Source organism: Mollisia scopiformis (genome assembly GCF_001500285.1).
Source record: "Mollisia scopiformis unplaced genomic scaffold LY89scaffold_7, whole genome shotgun sequence".
Lineage (NCBI taxonomy): Eukaryota > Fungi > Ascomycota > Leotiomycetes > Helotiales > Mollisiaceae > Mollisia > Mollisia scopiformis.
In genome coordinates, this window is record NW_017263587.1 from 143,449 (window position 1) to 162,074 (window position 18,626).

Genomic DNA, 18,626 nt, shown 5'->3' on the forward strand with positions numbered 1-18,626 from the left:
TCAGCGTTCTTTTGTTAGCGAGAAGGCCTAAAAAAACACAGACTTATGATACAGGCTCGTTACCACCTGGCTGATACACGCTGCCGAGCAATGCTTCCCACGACGAACGAATTTCACTGTGTCGTACATCGAGTTGCCCAACCTCGCACAAGTCGTTACAGACCAGACTCGACGAAACCAATCGATGGGGAGCAATATTGTGCACAGCCCAGTTTTACAGCATAGTATGCCAAAGAGTTCCCGAGTCATTGCTTTGGCAAGATATCGATACTATCTGCGCTATTCACGAACTTTCGACACAGATAATTGAGATCACATAAAGACAAGCACAAGAGACTTCTTCTCAAAACACACAAACCCCATTCGACTCCAAATGTAAGTTGACTGCTTTGTAGAACATTGCGTCTCCTATGCCAAAGAAAAAGTTTGGCTAATTGACTTTGTTTCTTTTTGACAGACGTCCTTCTTCTTCTCGCTTCAAAATTCGGCACGGCCTCAAAGGGAAAAATGATGCAACAGCCGAGATGCTTCTGCCCAACTGTTACTACTCTCAGCTATTTGTTGACCGCATGTACGCAGATGCAAATAGTGCCATCGCGTCAACCCGTGGCTTTGACCTTGCTGAAATAATGCTGCATAGCCTCCTTCAAGATGATCCTGGTCAACTAAGTGTAGAGCCTCTGCGTGCTAGTTCGGATGTTGGCTGCGGAAGAGAGGCCTTGGAATCCCCCCCTTTCCTGGATCCATCTCAGACAATCAGCCATAATTCACTCTTTTCCACGCCTTCACAAGTTGCTTGCAACTACAAAAAAACACCCCTGACACCCATAGATCTTCTGTCTTCTTTGGCCTCCCGTCTCACGTCCGAGGCACTGCTGCTCAACTTCGATCATTTCACCTTGCACAAACGATACTCGTTATTCCTAGATGCTGTGGAAGCAGAGTTCAGAGATGAAATCATTGAGTATGAGAAAATTAATGGCAGGGACGAAGGAAAGTGTGAAACCCTTTTCAGATATATGTTCTTTGAGATTCATTTGTCAGCTCCCTCTGGCCATGAGCATTTGACTCTAGTAGCGAGGAGGATGGCCACTGGTATAAAACCTTTTATCGAGAAGGAAGGCGATGTCGAGATCGGGAAACTCCGCAAACTCCAGAAAACTCCTGGTACAAAGGTAAATTAAGCATGGTGATATGATACCTGGAGATCGAAATATTTCATAGATATCGGCAATACAAAGGTTCCACTGAAGTATGCTGCTGATTAAATTATTCATTTTCCGTAGACTTGCCTCTATAGGAGGAGCGAGAGAAATGTCAAGAGCTCCTCTCCTCTGCCAGAGAGGCTCGCTTAATGTGGGGGCGGCCGCTTCATACTTCAGCCTTAGATTTAAATTTCTTCGCCAACCTCTCTTTCCCCTTTGCCAACATCCCAAATCTAAATCTCAATCTCAAGCATTGGGACACTCAAGTCTGGCCCTCAGTCTGCTTCCCAGATGTAGTTGTCCGTAACCTGCTCAACGTCTTTATTGCCTCGTCAATCCCCAAGACGATCACGTGAACCAACAACTGCCGGGTGGTCCTCTTCCAATTGTCAACAACCTCATCTACCACTATGGGCAAAGGACAGACGCCGCTCGTTATAAATAACGATCACCTTCTTAGCTTCTTCATGCATATCGACCCCAAGCCACTTCTCCCCTTCCTTGCAAAAATAAAAGCCACTTTTCCAAACGAAGCGGCACCAACCATTCTGGAACCCTCGAACAAAATCACACTCGTGCGCAGACTGCCCTCCGAACACAAAAACCAATACTTGATGCTATTTCCAAAATTAAGCAAGCAACGAACGCAGTTCAGTTTCGAATGTAAGCGTCTAAGGCTCGTTCACAAGAAAAACGGCACGGCCAACGTCAAGCTGCGAGGGTGGAGTCAGGGAGATGAGTTAGAGACCATCTCTGAGGAAATTGATAATTCTTTGGGTTATTTGGAGGGGCTTCAAGATCGTCGAAAAAAGAGGAAGGGACAGAAGAATCTAATCTTGAAGTTTGATCCTGGTTGATGATTCTGATGCACTTGAGTAAGGAGAGGGCGAGAGAGGTGATAGCGGAGTTGCAGGACGGGTGGGCACTAGATAAACGGCCAGCGGTTACTACGAGGGTTCTGGGATTCGGATTACGTCCCAGGTATCCAGAAAGGTTTCTGGAGTGGGAGAAAGATCTGTATTGGCCTTTGAGGGAGGAACATGGCTGATGAATGACGAGAGTTGAAATCCTGTGAGGTCAAGCAAGCAACAAGCTTGTTGTGAGATGTCACTGAGCCAGCGAGAAAACGGTTGTGATATCACCAACTATATGTTCATTGTTCTAACTATACAAGCTTTGTATAATATATCCATTTAAACCTAATCATCAATCCCCATGACTCTCAACAGGCTCGGGACTTGGTCTCCAACGCACATTATCATCACAATCCTCCCTGTCATCGACGAGAACCAGATCCAAATCTCCGCCCGCCGGGACCCTCTTGCAATTGCTTTTCTTGATATCCAAAGCCGAGATTGATATGGGAAACATGGGCTCTTGTTCTGGGTGTGGTGTCATGTTTCCCCATCAATGATCGATTGCGGGGTTGTTGAGACTTTGTTCTTCTCGTGGTGGGGTAGACATGATTTATTTTTATGTTTTGGTCAATATGGGAAATGTGAGGAGGAAACTTGTCATAGATAGATTATATATGATCCAAAGCAGACTATTAGAAGAGAAACCTCACTTGATGGGTATGTATTGAGACAAATTTGAGTAAGAACCGTGCTCATGAATTCCGTACAGTGCTACCTGATATCATCGTCTTCGGACTGTCATTCAGATATGCCTCTTTTCTTGCACGGAATGCTCATGCACAACGCACTTTCCATATGCCATCACCCAATTCAAGGAGAATATGTCCACGAATTTAGGATGCGTTCGGCCTGAAGGCATCGGAGTCTGTTGCTGAGTGAGGCTTAAGTGTTACTGCACCGAATGTGATTCGGAAAGTGGGTTGCTGCACACTGTGAATACGGTAGTCATCCACGGACAAAGAGTTATTCATGTCAAGGTTGCCTAGAGAGTTTTGATGCAACCACCTCCGGAGAAATATTTTGACATTCATGATAACAGAATTGGTATCATAATCAATACAAGCAAGTCAGAAGCCATGTCTCAACCCTTACGATTCTTCCTCGCCATTCGCTTCTTCTGGATAATCTGAGCCTTCATCCTCAACTTTTCATCCTTGCCAGAAGATTCTTCTGGCTTGGCACCTTCACCCTTTGCGGATTTCTTTCTCGGACCTTGGTCCTCGTCTCCGTCTCTCTTCCTCTTAGTAACTGGAGATTTGATCTCAACTTTGTCGAAAGACTTTTCGGCTTTCAATGGCCTTCCCTTCTTTCCCTTCATTCCTACTCGGGTTTTCTTCATGACGATTGACTTGCTCAGCTCTTTCTTCTCCTTGGGTGGGGCTTCCCCTCGTTCTCTCATCTCCACGACCTCTTTGCTCCTTAGTCTCGCTTTCTCTTCCTTTTCCTTTCTTCTTTGCACGACCTGTGCATTCTCAATTGCAAACTCCACAATTAGACGTTGTTTCTTCCCGCTAGCATTCTCCAATGCATGTCCGTTCAACCATCGCAATCCCATCAGAGCCCATCGATGAGAACTGTATTCCACAAATCCATATCCACGACTTCTTCCAGCACCACTTTCTTCGGGAATCTTGGCACCTTCACGACCTTCAAAGACAATTTTGGCTTGTCGAACTATGCCTTTGCCTTTTGCCTTTCGTTGTTTCTCGGCTTGTTTCATATCTTCACCTCCACGGACTTCTTCCTCTTTGGACAGCTGTGCACGTTTTCCGTCCTTGACATCTTTGGCGAAAGCGACAACTGCTTCTCGAGCAAGGGCTTTTAGGTCCGTGGAATTGATATTGCGGGGTAGATTGCGGATCGAGAGACGTGTAAGCGACAGATGAAGCGTGGGATTTGTCTGGATTAGTTTTTTTCGTTGCATCGCGGAATCCTCGCGCATCTTAACCTCGGATGGGGCAAGCATTTCATATAGAGGAGTTCCAGATGCGACTGTACCTTCTGACAGAAGATAGAGTTTTCGCTTGTCCTTGTCTCGTTCAGTACGGAAATTCGTACCATTTTCTGTAAGCTTGCTTGCTGAATCTCGGTCCACCGCTTTGGCAATCTGTATGACTCGTCCGTCAATGGTGTAGGAACCCGTCGAATCAGCGTTCTCGTTTTCGAGAATGGAATGTTTGACCTTGGGGGCGATGGCGTTTGCACCTGTCAATTGATGGCGGGGGGCGCCTCGATAGCATGCATCTGCATCCTCGACGTTGAAGAAACATACGAAGCCTGTACCCTTTGGTCGATCTGTAGCACGATCCATCACTACTCGGGCGTATCGAACAGGGCCGAATTGATTGAAATGTTCTTTCAGGTCTGCATCCAGTGTTGTAAAGGGAAGATTGCGAACGAACAGTGTCGTAGAATTGTCCGTAATGAGAACTTTCTTGGGTTTGTCGTCCTCCATCTCTTCACCTTCTGCATCAGAGTTGCTATTGCTCTCATCTTCCCAGTCGTCCATCTCCTGGTCTGAATCAAGCTTTTCTCCATCCTCATCGTCTTCTGATTCTAGATTGTCTCCAAAATTCTTGAAAAAGTTGGCCACGTCGTCATCCTCATTCTCCGGCTCGGCTGGCTTGTCCAAATTCGCACCATTGTCTTCATCGTCTGTTGCCTCGTCTTGGTCTTCGGAAGACTTATTCTGACTCTCCCATACATTCTTATCGACAGCCCAATCTACTGCCACTATTCTGCCATCCACCAACGTCCCGTTCATAGAAGCCAAGGCCTTCTCAGCATTCTTCCTACCCCGTAGCACGACAAATCCAAAGCCGGCTTGCGTATCGTCTTTAATCTTGGGTAGAGTGGAGTGTTTGACTTTGCCGAACTTCTTGAATAATTCCGCCAACTGTTCTGGTGTCTTGACACTCCAAGGAAGATTTCGAATGATCAGCTTCGGTGGTTTTCTATCCTCTGCCATCTTCTCTTCTCTGGCCTTTTTGATAGCAGCAGCTTCAACAGAGATTTGACTCTTCCTCTTCCCATCTAAGCCTTGCGATTTGGTCAATTCTCGCGAACGTGGTTGCGCAATCTCGATTTTCATTCTCCGCCCAAGAAACACCTGCCCGTTGAATTCCTCCAAAGCTTTCTGGGCATCTTCCGCATCTGCAAGAGTGACAAAGCCATATCCTTTCGATTGTTTGGTATCGGTATCGAGTACAACAGTGGCATGTTTGAGGGGGTAATTTTGGGAGAATAACTCGGTCAACGCTTCACTGGTGGCTATGGCGGGCAGAGAACGAACGAAGAGCGTTCGTTGTGCTGAAGCATTGGTTTCCTTTCGGGCTTTTTTGGACGGGGGGTCAGAATTCTCATCTACTACAGCAGCAGGAGCTGCATCACTGTCCTCGGTATTGTGTGGTCGTTTTGCCATGTTTGCTCTGATTGTCTTGATATCTAATTTTTGATCTCGAAACTTTTTTAAGCTTTCTTTATCCAAAAGTGCACTAAATCCAAGTAGGTCTAGCGGTATTCTGACGTAAACTAATCCTCAGCAAAAAGTGGCCGAGGCCAGCCCAGCTCGAGCAAATCCGGCATGCGACAATACAGTACTGTAATCATTCTCGCAATTGATCACTGTATTAATCTTGTTTTTGGTTCTGTATTGACCGAATCACTCCAATTCCTACAAGATCTTTGTGCATTCACGAGTTTCGTGTGAGGCTGAATACTCACGTGATCTCAAGCTAGCGTGTGTTCTGGGCTCATCTTGCACGCTCCGAAGTTCCAGGTTGTTGATCTTCATCTCTTCAACCACCACCTACGACGTAACGAACCACCCTCACACAGGCCTAGGAACACATCGAGTCGCGGGTATCGAGAAAGGATATTGAATGAACGCATATTCGACGTAGTCGCAGCGCTGTCGAGGGGCCTCTCGCGCAGATTGCGACCGACCTCCCCATTATCTACCTTCCCAACCTACGCCCATCTACAAGTCGAGCGAATCTATCGAGAGCACATTCTACCTCGAGCTACGAACACGATTCGACTTCCAGTACATATTCCTTTCTCCTCGGTCGCTCGAGGCGGCTTCTGGCGCATTTGGCAGACCTTCGCAATCTCTTGTCCGCTCACCTTTGACACTCCACCACGAACCCGAACACCCTTTGTTTCCACCCTTTCCAAGATTTCGAGAGACCCGAATACCGATCAACATGTCTTCTACGCAACCACGAACACCTCAGAGCCCTTCCCAAGCTCATCCCGCACACGAACTTCCTTCGAAACCTGGCACATCACCTAGACCCACGAATTCCCTTCCTACGCCAGCACACAGCATCAACGGTAGCAAGTCGTATTCCGAGGCATTCGCCCCAGAGCTCATTGCCGATGTCGCTCTCCTGAACGAGTCCCATAACAAGCGCAAGCGTGACATTGAAGACAATGGGGATCAAGAGCATAAGAAAGCACATGTCGAGATTAGCAGATTGAGTATCGATGACCTTCATTTGGATGTTGGCAAGAAATATCTCCTCTGCAAGAATCGTAAGACTCCCTTCTTTACTCTAGATCTGCAAGTCCCTGGTATTGTATTCGGGGCCCTGCTTAACTCAAGCCCCTTGCAACGCCCTTTGCAGAACTTGGTTAACATGGATATGTTGCGCAGAACACCACACACGTCTACCTGCACTTAGTGACGACTTGTTCTCGATGTATGGTCTCAACGATCTCGCAAAGTCCGTCGCGCGAACAGGTCCGGATGGTCAGTCAAAGGGAGTCAAACTTCGAAAGACCTACAAGAATCATATCAAGGATCACGGTGTGAGCGGCGCCTTTGATTCAAAGAAGAGAGAGTTTGATGCACCGGAATCGTTATTCATGATGATGATTACACCAGGCGAGGAATGGGATGCACAACATGCGCAAGGCAAAGATATCGAGAAGGGTCTGGGGCTTGATGACAATGTACTCAGCAAGGCTTTCACAATGTCCCGAGGTTCAATACCAAAGGCCATGTGGGACTCCTCGGTGCTTGGGGAATTGGCAGCCACGCCTGCTCCAGAGCCCGCAAAAGCCGTTCAGAATGCTGCTAGGATGGCACAACCGCAAGCAGGAGGTGTTCTTCGCACAGCAAAGTCCGAGATCTCCCGCCCCAAGCGTGCTACGAAGAAGCGTACATACCAAGACTCCAGCTTCGAGGGTTATGGTGAGGGATATGTCGATGATGATGTTCAGGATGTTGGATATTCTACTGGCGATGGCGATGATAGGGGAGCTAGCAGAAAGCGACCCAAGAAGGTTTGTACTTTGCTATGCGAAAAATATCTCATTGCTGACGCAGAAAAGAATACTCCAGCCCACAGCTATCAAGGAGCAGCCATCCGCCACAACAATTATGGTGGTCCTGGAATGGTTGGAGCTTGAGTCTAAGCAGCAGATCTTGGCGTCGTGTTGAGTTTTGCATGCATACCAAAAGCACACGGTGCACTTATACTCGGTTGTTTGTGGCCTGTTTATCACGAGCAGTAAGACCCGAACTCCCCAACAGAAGGACTCGAGGCTTAAGGCTTTGATTCTCATGAACCATGAAAAGTTCTTGCGTAGTGATTTTATATGATGGCACACTTTTAGTGGCCTCCGAGGATACCCCTCGATGGTGTTTAGCGGGCGTTGGAGGCTTGATAGGAGTATCACGAACTGCAACTGCATAATGACAATGAACCATTGAACCATCTTCTTATCTCCTGTGAATTAAATGCATGTTTCCATTCTATCCTGAGTGGGTCCTTTCCAGAAGCCTTAGATCATCCAGCCTTCAACCAGCATTCTCACAAGCAGAGCAAAATGAGGTGGCAAGGACTTATAAGTCTCTTTGTTGACATTCGACGCGTCAAGCTGCACGTCTAGATTCCAGATTGAATTCTCTGTTCCATTCTCCCTTCGTATACTCATGCCATTATCTGGCGAAGGGGGTCTTCCTTTGAATCTTGAGCCTCACTTGAGACGATTCGGGATGTTTGTCTCGCTTCTTAGAGCCACTCCGATATCATTCTCCCTTTGCTGAAATCACGATACTGGCTGTAAGAACAATTGATGGGTTTCTTCTGCGATGTATACTCGCTCAATTTCAAAGTAGTTGACTGGAACAGAAAACTCTCAGCTTAGCGCTATAATAATATTATGTTCTCGCCACTTATGTCTTCTCCCGTGCCCATTCTGATATGAATGTTCGCGATCTTGAAATGTCTCACATCACTTAACTCAAGCGAGCGCGCAGGGAGGCTTCCAATTCCTCGACGTGGACGCGCCCTGCGCCCAAGGTTTATTCTCCCTGTGTTCAAAAATCTTTTATCTACTCATGATCCCCCCGTTTTGTTCGATTTTTGGTCATACCGCAAACTGCTATCACATCCAACGCAAGAATCAACCTTGAACCCCCCACTCCGGCTCACTCTCCTTTCTGCACAACCGCAGCCTGCGAAGGCCTCGCCAACTGTGGCTGGTGTCTTCTCCGCTCCCCAACGTCCTATCAGGACACCATGATCTTTCGATCGCCCCATCGCTTCCAGTCCCTCGTCTTCCTGTTAGGAAATGTGTAAGTAGAGTCCTCTTGAATGAATGGCGCTGAACCTTGCAGACTTCTCGTAAATGGCGATCCTCAATACTCGACCTTCACTCTGTCCGGTGGCGATACTGCCACTGCGGCAGAGTTCTGGGATTGCGGACCCACGAGTTCGACCGTGTCACCAACGACATCCTCGACCTCGTCTCACCTGTCATTCACATCCATAGTGGAAACTTCGGTCTCCACAACAAGTGAAATAAGCTTTACCGCTCCATACATAACGTCTCCAGTATCCAGCAGCAACATAGTGTCTAGAACACCTTACGACATATCCAGCTTCATTTCGCAAAGTACTCAGCCTTCCAGCAGCATATCTTCATTGATTTCAACTCTTGAAGTCACCGAAACTCCTTTCTTGTCGATCTCGGTATCATTAGTACCGAGCTCTGCATCTCCTGATCTCTCTACGGTTTCTGCCTCGTCCAGCTTACTATCATCACCTCTACAAAGCAGTGTGTTGTCTAGTTTTTCGAGTAGCCAGTCAACGGCCAGCGGTGCTACAATCTCATCACTAATCCTCGTCTCGACACTTCCAAGTTCGAGTAACAGTGATGTGGCATCTATGACAACCTCGCTCAGTTTATTGTCGTCACTGCATCAAAACAGTTCGCCAATCAGCTACTCGAATCCTCCTTCTCTAGCTTCTAGCAACTTGTCCCTTCATCCATCAACTGCTCCAAGCATTGGGACTCTTAGCTCCTTTGAAGGAAGTATCATACTGCCTACTCCCTCGACTAGCGACAGTCTCTCACAAACAAGGTCATCACGCATTATAGAGACTAGTACTGTCGACGAACTTGTCTCACGTTCGACCAATGCTCTAGAGATCAGTTTGGGTGCGTTGTCCACAAACCCCTTCACCACCCCCAGTACTCCCCAGCAACCCAGCACCCTTTCAGTGCTTTCGGCTACATCGCCAACTATCGAGATCCAGGACTTCAAATCATCGACAGATACGGCAACTCGACCCTCCAGGACATCAACGTGGACCAGTACCAGACAAACCATGACCTTTCTTGACTCTCAACCAGCAGATTCGATAGTGTCGACTGCCGGTAGTTCTGAGAGCTCAAGCTTGACTCATTTGACGTCTAACATGTCTACTATAGACATGATGCTGACCGCAATTTTAGTTTCTTCCGCTGTAACCCAGTCTTCTCTGCCCGCCTCGTCTTCGGCGTTGTTGACTTCCACGGCTTCACCAAGCGTGGTCGTCAACATCACGAGTGCCTTGGCCTCCTCATCTGAAACGGCCTTTATCAGCAGTGCATCGGCGTCACTGTTCCTAAGCTCCAGCTTTATGGGAACCCTGACAGCCTCATCCAATGTGCCGTCACTGACAATTCAGGTCTCTTCCTCCCTCGCCACCGAAGCAACCCTCTTTTCGTCGGTTACCGAGGTCTCGTCCCTCTTGGTACCTTCGAGCTTCGCCTCTACAACACAGGCCTCCACCGAAATTGGAGTGTCCTCTGTGGCACCATCCCAAACCGGACCACCTACTTCAGTCAGCACTGGATTCTTACCATCCATTTCGCCGTCTGAACCCGCCCCGAGTGTATCAACAATCCTGAGTGTAAGTGCGCAGGCCTCAGCCGTTGGGGCTTCTGCCACTGTCGCCATCACCTCCGTTTCAGTTGGCCCTCCATCGGTTACTCCGCAAACCACTATCGCCGCCAGTTTGACCAATATCCCGTTCGTGATCAGTTCAAGCCTGCCTCAAACCAGCCAAATGGTGCGGTTCTATGCCAAGTTCCAGAACGTCACTCTCCCCGCCAGCAGGCATCAAAGCACCGTCAAGAGAGATGGCTCTACTGCTCCAGTTTACTTGATACTCAATCCGGACGACACTGTTGGAGTCACTGATGACTGTGGTATTGCGCCTCTGTTCACTGCCAACGATGACGGTAAAATGACGGTCCCCGATTCGAACGGTGATCTTCTATATGCTCAGGCGTCATACCCACAGATCAGTGCCGGCTCCATGGATTTCACTTTCGGTCCATACAACACTTCCAACCTTATGCAGAAGTTCTCGTATCCGAATAACATCTTGATGTGGACAAGCACGAAGTACTTTGACACTCCCAACAATCAAGCTATCTTTGCCTTCCCCGACTCAGGAATGGGTGATGTCCTCGTCATCTTCAACACGAACATTCCTACGCCTGCAGGATACTCGGTACAAGAGTTTGATATGGTCTACGAGTACGAACAAGAAATCATGGCATGTAAGATCAATGCTACATCATCTTACATGGCATCCAGCACTTTCTACAGTTCGAGCGTACTTCTGCCTATCGCATCAAGCGTCCCACAGATTTCTTCGGTTGCGCCTCCGACGGTATACCCCTCAGTCACTCAGATGTTTACCACCCTGGCTCCGACAAAGGCAATGCCAAGCATCCCGCCAATGTCGTCTGCCACTGGTTTCCAAATGACTCTTTGGGAATGTGCCTCATCATCGTCGTTGTCCTCTTACTCATCATCTTCGTTCCCAAGTTCGTCCATGATGATGTCGTCTTCGATTATGACCACATCTGTACCGGTCTCAAGCTCTTTCGTGTCTTCGGTTGCATCAAGCTCTATGGTCTCAAGCGTGTCAAGCCAGATCAGCTCTGTTGTCAGCTCAAGCGTGGAATCAAGTTCAATGGTCAGCTCTTCCATCGTGCCATCCTCCAGCCTGGTCTCAACTTCCAGCGTGGAATCAAGCTCTTTGGTCAGCTCTACCGTTGTTCCCAGCTCCAGCATGGTATCCAGCTCTGCCGTCTTCAGCTCAAGCATGGTTTCCAGATCTTTGGTGTCAAGCTCGTTCCTTACAAGTACGATGCCATCTAGCTCACTGGTTAGCTCAAGCATTGTGTCCAGCTCTAGCATTGAATCAAGTTCGCTCTCAAGCCTTGTTTCGATCTCCAGCCTGGTATCAAGCTCTGTGTTCTCCAGCTCCATGGTTTCAAGCTCATTCGCCACAAGCACAGTACCATCAAGCTCCTTGATCAGCTCCAGCCTTGTCTCAAGCTCAAGCATGGTCTATAGCTTCTTGGTTTCTAGCATCGTCTCAAGTTCCAGCGTTGAATCAAGCTCCCTTGTCAGCTCTAGCCTTGTGTCTAGCTCCAGCATGGTATTCACTTCGTTGGTTTCCAGCTCGTTCGCTACCAGCACAATGCCATCAAGCTCCTTGGTCAGCTCCAGCGTTGAATCAAGCTCAAGCATGGTCTCTAGCTCTATGGTCTCAAGTTCCAGCATTGTATCAAGCTCACTGGTCTCAAGCTCATCTGTGGAATCCAGCTCGTTCGTCAGCTCCACTCTTGTGCCCAGCTCCAGTCTTGTATCAAGCTCCAGCCTTGAATCAACGTCCATGGTCAGCTCAAGCCTTGTTTCAAGCCAGACGGTGCCATCAAGCACCTTGGTCTCAAGCATCTTCTCATCGATGTCGTCTTTCAGTTCCACTGCACCAATTTCGTCTGTATCATCTATCGAATCACTGACCAGCTCTCTCCCGAGCTCCTCGGTTGTTTCTTCAGTTGTTACTTCGATCATGCCATCAAGCTTTGTGTCTTCTGTTTCGTCTGTTAGCAGTGAGGTTGCAACATCGTCCGTGGTCTCCTCCATGGTCTCAATGTCCAGCTTCGTTTCCAGCATTCTGCCAAGCTCCTCGTTGGCTACATCTTTCGTATCATCTCAAACATCCTCGAAAGCAATCCCGAGCTCGTCTGTTGTGGTTTCGTCAAGTGTCAGCTCCTTGGTATCAGAAACATCCAGCCTTTTGGTATCTTCGACTTTGATGTCCTCAAATGTGGTTTCTGTCAGCAGCTCAGCTACCGAATCATCGACAGTGCTAACAAGTGTTCTACTGTCTTCGTCGACAATCGAATCCTCGAGTATGCCAAGTGTTCTACCATCGAAATCCGCCCTAGAATCCTCGACTGTGCCATTCACCAGCCAGATCTTGTCATCCTCCATTCTTGTATCATCGACATTGGTTTCAAGCTCCGCTTACGAATCAACGTCTTTGGTGTCAAGCATTGTGTCAAGCTCTGTTCTGATGTCATCGACTATGCCAACCGCTACCATCGTATCGACGTCCATCCTGGAATCATCGACTCCGCCATCCACAAGCGTTCTGCTCTCAAGCTCAACTCTCGAGTCTACCCTACTTCCATCAACAAGTGCTTTGTCTTCATCTGTTCTGCTTTCATCGACTGTGCCAAGCGTCAGCATTCTGCCATCAACATCTGTTTTGGAATCGTCATCGGTTTCCTCCAGTGTTGTGCTTTCGAGCTCAACTCTCGAGTCTACCGTACTTCCATCCACAAGCGTTGTGTCCGCATCTGTTCTGGAATCGTCCTCAGTTTCCTCAAGCGTTGTTCTTTCCAGCTCAACTCTCGAGTCAAGCTCTGTTCCAATTACAAGTGTCATGCTTTCGTCGTCTCTCCTGGTTTCATCGACTGCTCCAACGGTCAGCATCATCTCAACAACTGTACTAGAATCATCCTCGGTATCCTCAAGTGTTGTGCTCTCCAGCTCAACTCTCGAGTCATCCTCACTTCTATCTACAAGCGTTGTATCATCGTCTGTCTTGCAATCGTCGACCATGCCGTCCACAACCGTTGTATCAACTTCTGTCTTGGAATCATCTTCTCTGGTATCAACTGTCTCAAGCGTTCTATCAAGCCAAGTTTCTGTTGTCTCATCTTCCGCTACTCAGTCTGAGTTCGTCTCAGCAACGAGCGTGGTCGCAAGCAGCAGCATCTCGTCTCTGGTATCATCGTCAGTTGTTTCATCCGAGACCCTGTCCTCGTCTGTCATGGAATCTTCAAGTGTACTATCTTCTGTGGTTTCAAGCCTCACGGCTACTCCATTCGAGACTGTATCCTCGTCGATCATGGAATCCTCGTCTGTGGCCTCATCAACTGTGGTGCCAAGTCAATCCTCTGTTTCTTCATTGGTCTCTGTCTCCTCGACAGTTTCTCTGGAAAGCAGCACCTTGGCTTCATCAGTTATGCTGTCATCTACAATGGTTTCAAGCGTATCATCTGTTTCATCAGAGACACTCTCCACGTCTCTGATCTCCAGCACCGTGCCAGTTCTATCAGAGACATCATCTGTGGTTCTGTCATCGTCTGTTGTATCTAGCAGTGTGATTTCGTCCATCCTACCATCTACCAGCCTCGTAAGCGAGACATCTTCTGTATTCAGCTCCGCCGTCTCATCATCGTCTGTACCATCCGTCACTGTACTTCCATCATCGAGCGTTGTTTCAACCTCGGTTGTGGAAAGCAGCCTGGTCAGCTCGATATCGGCCTCTGTTTCAGAAAGCCTGTCATCAGGAATTTCGTCAAGCAGCATCATGACCGAGAGCATTGTAAGCAGCACGACTGTGGCCTCAACCACGGCTCTTGTTTCAAGCAGTGTTATCGAATCATCATCGTCTGTTATTTCCTCACTCGTTTCCAGCAGCATGGTAGAATCTCAGACATCGTCATTGATTTCGTCCAGTGTCAGCTCAAGTGTTCAAACATCTGTCCTTCCAAGCACCAGCGTGGAAAGCCAGATGTCTTCCATTGCCTCAACCAGCGTTGTGGAGACCTCATCACTTTTGTCGACATCAGTTGTCCCAAGCAGCAGCGTGGTATCATCCCTGGTATCTACAATCTCGGAGACTTCAATGATCGAGTCCTCATCGATCATTGCAAGCAGCATTGTGTCTTCTGTATCTTCAATGGTTTCAGAAACTTCGGTTTCCTCGATCATCTCAGAGACATCACTTGTTCCGTCATCCTCCGTTGTTGTCAGCACCAGCTTGGTATCATCGTCAGTTATGCCATCATCGACATTCGCAGAAAGTACTTCCTTGGCCGTTTCTACCAGTATCGTGCCCTCATCGATTGCCTCATCAGTAACCGTCACTGAGAGTATTTCATTGGTCGAATCATCCTCGATTGCAACTTCTGTCATGTCGTCTATGGTATCCAGCACAGAGATCAGCTCCTTGGTTTCCTCGTCTGTCGTGTCAAGCACTGTACTGCCATCAAGCTCCCTCGCAAGCGAGAATTTCCTGCTGTCTTCATTGACCGTATCGGTCAGTCAGACTCTCGAGTCCAGCTCAGTGCCAGTGTCTTCCACGATCGTTTCGAGCAGCCTTGCCAGCTCGACTGTCATGCTTTCGTCCTCAATGGTATCCTCGGAGATCAGCTCCTCGCTCACAGCCTCAGTCAGCATTGTTGAAAGCACTCCGGTGTCTTCTTCGATCCTGGTTTCAAGCTCTGTTGTCAGCTCGTCGGTTATCGAGACTTCGTCACTCTCAAGCACAGAGATTATCTCATCATCCATGATGGTTTCGTCTTCTGCTGTTTCCGAGACCGTCTCCGTATCGGTACTGGCATCCAGCACTGTGATCAGCTCCTCTTTGGTATCATCGATCGAAAGCGAGATCAGCTCCTTGGTTTCCAGCACTGAGATTAGCTCCTCGATGGTTGAAACTTCCTCGCTACTATCCAGCAGCGTTCCAAATCAGACCATCTTGCCAAGCTCTTCATTGGTATCGACATCGCTCCTTTCATCAGTTACAATCATTGAAAGTTCGTCATCGCTCGTTTCAAGCCAGACAGTCTCATCACTCCTGGCTTCAAGCACTGAATTGGTTCAATCATCTACGTATGCTCCAAGCAGCGTGGGTACATTGGCACCTTCTCAGATCAGCAGCGTTCTTTCAACGATCTACCTGGCGAACTCTACTCTGCTCTCGTCTACACTTGCATCCAGCCAGACTGTCCTCCCATCGGTTTCCGTCTCGGTATCTCAGACTTTGGAGTCTTCGTCACTTGTCTTATCCACAAGCGTACCAAGCTCGTCATCTGCGATCTCGTCCACGGCTATCGAGAGCAGTTCCGTCTCAAGTGTCCTCGTGTCTTCGACAATCGTCTCTGTATCGGAATCCCAGACTTTGGAATCTTCATCAGTTGTCTCATCCACAATTGTGCCAAGCTCCTCAGTTATGGTTTCGTCTACAATGGTCGAAAGCAGCAGCGTTGTCTCAAGCGTCTCACCAATGTCGTCAGTCCTGATCCCAACCAGCGTTGTCAGCTTAGTCTCGTCTCTTGTGGAAAGCTCGTCTGTTATCTCGTCGACAGTCGCACCAAGCACCTCTGTCCTGGAATCTACGTCGGTTCTCAGCAGCACTATGGTCGAATCCTCGTCCGTACCTGCCACCTCGACTTTGGTTTCCAGCCAGACTGTGTCGCCAAGCGAGACTATCGTTTCCTCGACAATCGAGTCATCAAGTGTTCTTCCATCATCGTCGCTCCTTGCTACATCAACTGTGGTTTCTACCAGCCAGACATCCCTGGTCGAGTCATCAAGCGTCTCATCGCTTGTTTCTCTATCATCGGTCTCGTCTCTGATATCATCCTCAGTCCTGAGCAGCACGATGATCGAATCTACATCTGTACTTGTGTCCTCTGTCGAGTCTACGAGCGTCCAGACAACAGCTTCCTTGGTTTCGTCTACTCCATTCGAGTCTTCCAGCGTGTTCCCTACCACTTCTATGGTATCATCGTCTATGGTCGAGTCCTCCAGCATTTCCTCCTTGGTCACTGAGTCTAGCGTGTCTGTGCCAGCCTCTACTTCTCTGATTTCCTCCTCATTGGTGTCATCTTCTGTTGCCGAATCAGTTTCATCGCTCATCAGCTCCACGGTCGAATCTTCGACTGTGGCAACTGTCAGCAGCCTGATTTCCTCAGTCGTGTCATCTGTGTCATCCCAGGTATCAGAGATCTCGAGCCTCAGCACATCTGCACTCGAGACTTCGTCCATGCTCGAATCCAGCTCTTTGGTATCTTCGCTATCACTGGTATCTTCGACATCGGTCTTGTCTTCGCAACTCAGCATTCCTTCGTTGGCATCTTCAACAGCTTCTATGCTCTTGTCCGCCTCATCGATCGAGTCTTCCATGCTCTCGTCTGCTCTCACAAGCCTTGTACCTACTGTGACTGTCAGCCTCTCATCTGTGCAATCCTCGGTGGTTTCATCTGTGGAATCATCGATCGAGAGCACTCTGGCATCCACCACGACCCTTGTGTCCAGCAGCATGGTCAGCTCCAGCTTGATTCCATCCGCTTCTATCACAGAAAGCATGGTGTCTTCAAGTGTGTCCAGCTTCTTGTCAGCTACAGAGACTATCTCCGAGTTGTCTTCCACGGTTCTGTCCTCAGAAGTCAGCTCTGTTATGGTCTCTTCGACTACTCCGGCATCCAGCAGCTTGGTCCTTACAATCGTTTCGTCTCTGGAATCTTCCGTCAGTGTTATCGCAAGCGTCCCACAAACTGTCGCCTCTTCGACTGCTCCTGCTTCTACGACTGTCCTATCAATCCAGCTCTCATCATCCGAATCGGCAAATGCTACATCTGTCGCCCTCTCAACCTCGGTGATCTCAAGCACTCAATTGGTATCGTCAGCCTTCAGCGAAAGCTCGTCGAGCATGGTGGAATTGTCCTCTGTCACAAGTAAGTCTAAATATTTCTCAATGTCTTTTCCTATGAGTCAAATGGTTCTGTCTGGTACTGCCCACTTTGGATCGTCCCCGAATTCTCAATCGACTTTGCCTGCAACTTCTGGATTCACCCTATCACGCCTTCTGGACCATTCTCTAAGACTTCGACAGTAACTACGACAATTCCGGCCACTCTGGCTATGATAACATTGGTGGAGAGTGGAACTTCAGGAGTGGCTTTGTCTGCATTGCCACCTGGCAGTTCTGGAACAAAAACGGGTGGGGTGGAGAGTAATATGGGATCTACAACGACAGAGATACTTGCTACACAACAGCGAAGCAGTATCGGGAAAATACACAGTGCTACCAACATAGAAACGCCAGTACCGCCCATCTCTGCCACAATACAAACTCCATTCCCCTTCATGACGACAAACGTCAACAGCCACCAACTCAGCATCACACCACGAAGATACACGAATACCACAACGAAAGCACCGACACTATCATCTGTCGCCTCAATTATTCCCATCGAGAGTGTTCCTCTACCGACTTCATCACCAGAACCTCCACCTATTTCATCCATCGTCACGAATCCTTCAACCATTGACATTCCGACACTCAATATACCGTCGACAATATCAACTCTCGCCTCAATAATACCAATCGAGAGCGCTCCCACTTCTACCTCATCTCAACAACCTTCACAACAGATTCCAATATCATCTGTCGCAAACCTCTCGACGACGAACATTCCCACACAAACTATACTATCCTCATCAGCTCTTTTCTCAACTTTGTCCATCGAGAGCACTGTCATTCCTACCTTGTCCCAACAAGCTTCGCAACTTCCAGCGACTTCATCTGTCACCTCTCCGACCATGAACGTCCTAACATCCATTCAAACGTCAGAAGCCCTGTCGATGCCGACCACAACATCGATATATTCGCTGAGCTATGCAAGCACTTCGAATGCTAACGCTTTGTCTGCTCCTGTCGGTACTACAGTGCTATCAGCATCGATCTTTTCGTCGTCGATATTTACCACGGAGCAATCTGAAAACATACTCGCATCTCGAAGTAGCGCATACCAATTTAGTGAGACTCTACCCACAATTGTCACAGAGCTACTACCTTCATCTCTCGTGTCAAGCAGCATGCTAGATACCAGCCTCGGCATTTCTATACCACCTCTATCACGGACTACGAGTCTCGCTCCAAGTTCCGAAGCAATGTCAACACAGTTGATTCCATCACCCATTGAGCCGAGTACGATGGTAGCGACCAGTTATGGCACTTCTCCGACATCTCAACTATTGCCCACGAGTCTAGCCTTAAGCACCGAAAGGATTCCTCTCACGGGTCCTTCCATAGCCTTAGAACTTTCCTCCGTTCACTCC

At 48.3% G+C, this 18,626-nt stretch overlaps 8 protein-coding genes across 8 annotated transcripts; 2 read left to right on the forward strand and 6 right to left on the reverse strand.

The window, feature by feature from the left end:
• Nucleotides 1-524: 524 nt before the first annotated feature.
• LY89DRAFT_772123 (uncharacterized protein) lies at nucleotides 525-1,561 on the forward strand (the record flags this gene model as incomplete). Its single annotated transcript, XM_018221904.1, has 2 exons — nucleotides 525-1,175; nucleotides 1,301-1,561. 2 exons carry the CDS (start codon nucleotides 525-527, stop codon nucleotides 1,559-1,561), a joined length of 912 nt encoding a protein of 303 aa, XP_018074017.1.
• A 1,441-nt stretch (nucleotides 1,562-3,002) lies between these two features.
• LY89DRAFT_682562 (RNA-binding domain-containing protein) lies at nucleotides 3,003-5,551 on the reverse strand. Its single transcript, XM_018214531.1, has one exon. The coding sequence runs from the start codon at nucleotides 5,541-5,543 to the stop codon at nucleotides 3,204-3,206; it is 2,340 nt and encodes a 779-aa protein (XP_018074018.1). The 5' UTR covers nucleotides 5,544-5,551; the 3' UTR covers nucleotides 3,003-3,203.
• Nucleotides 5,552-6,333: 782 nt separating this feature from the next.
• On the forward strand, nucleotides 6,334-7,414 carry LY89DRAFT_567825 (Rox3-domain-containing protein; the record flags this gene model as incomplete). Its single annotated transcript, XM_018208559.1, has 2 exons — nucleotides 6,334-6,658; nucleotides 6,780-7,414. Coding segments are annotated over 2 exons (960 nt in total), but the record flags the coding sequence as incomplete, so codon positions are not given.
• Nucleotides 7,415-11,765: 4,351 nt separating this feature from the next.
• On the reverse strand, nucleotides 11,766-12,377 carry LY89DRAFT_730923 (uncharacterized protein; the record flags this gene model as incomplete). The annotated part of the gene is made up of 1 exon (XM_018219526.1): nucleotides 11,766-12,377. One exon carries the CDS (start codon nucleotides 12,375-12,377, stop codon nucleotides 11,766-11,768), a length of 612 nt encoding a protein of 203 aa, XP_018074020.1.
• A 354-nt stretch (nucleotides 12,378-12,731) lies between these two features.
• LY89DRAFT_730925 (uncharacterized protein) lies at nucleotides 12,732-13,331 on the reverse strand (the record flags this gene model as incomplete). The annotated part of the gene is made up of 1 exon (XM_018219527.1): nucleotides 12,732-13,331. One exon carries the CDS (start codon nucleotides 13,329-13,331, stop codon nucleotides 12,732-12,734), a length of 600 nt encoding a protein of 199 aa, XP_018074021.1.
• A 330-nt stretch (nucleotides 13,332-13,661) lies between these two features.
• Nucleotides 13,662-14,198, reverse strand: LY89DRAFT_730926 (uncharacterized protein; the record flags this gene model as incomplete). The annotated part of the gene is made up of 1 exon (XM_018219528.1): nucleotides 13,662-14,198. One exon carries the CDS (start codon nucleotides 14,196-14,198, stop codon nucleotides 13,662-13,664), a length of 537 nt encoding a protein of 178 aa, XP_018074022.1.
• A 51-nt stretch (nucleotides 14,199-14,249) lies between these two features.
• On the reverse strand, nucleotides 14,250-14,712 carry LY89DRAFT_779589 (uncharacterized protein; the record flags this gene model as incomplete). The annotated part of the gene is made up of 1 exon (XM_018222306.1): nucleotides 14,250-14,712. Exon 1 carries the CDS (start codon nucleotides 14,691-14,693, stop codon nucleotides 14,250-14,252), a length of 444 nt encoding a protein of 147 aa, XP_018074023.1. The 5' UTR covers nucleotides 14,694-14,712.
• Nucleotides 14,713-14,822: 110 nt separating this feature from the next.
• Nucleotides 14,823-16,923, reverse strand: LY89DRAFT_779590 (uncharacterized protein; the record flags this gene model as incomplete). The annotated part of the gene is made up of 2 exons (XM_018222307.1): nucleotides 15,581-16,923; nucleotides 14,823-15,190 (listed from the first exon to the last, which is right to left on the reverse strand). The coding sequence occupies exons 1-2, from the start codon at nucleotides 16,869-16,871 to the stop codon at nucleotides 14,823-14,825; spliced, it is 1,659 nt and encodes a 552-aa protein (XP_018074024.1). The 5' UTR covers nucleotides 16,872-16,923.
• Nucleotides 16,924-18,626: the final 1,703 nt, after the last annotated feature.

What these genes read in the sequence shown, in the direction of transcription:
- LY89DRAFT_682562 (XM_018214531.1), bottom strand. Translation starts at nt 5,543, where the DNA reads ATGGCAAAACGACCACACAATACCGAGGACAGTGATGCAGCTCCTGCT.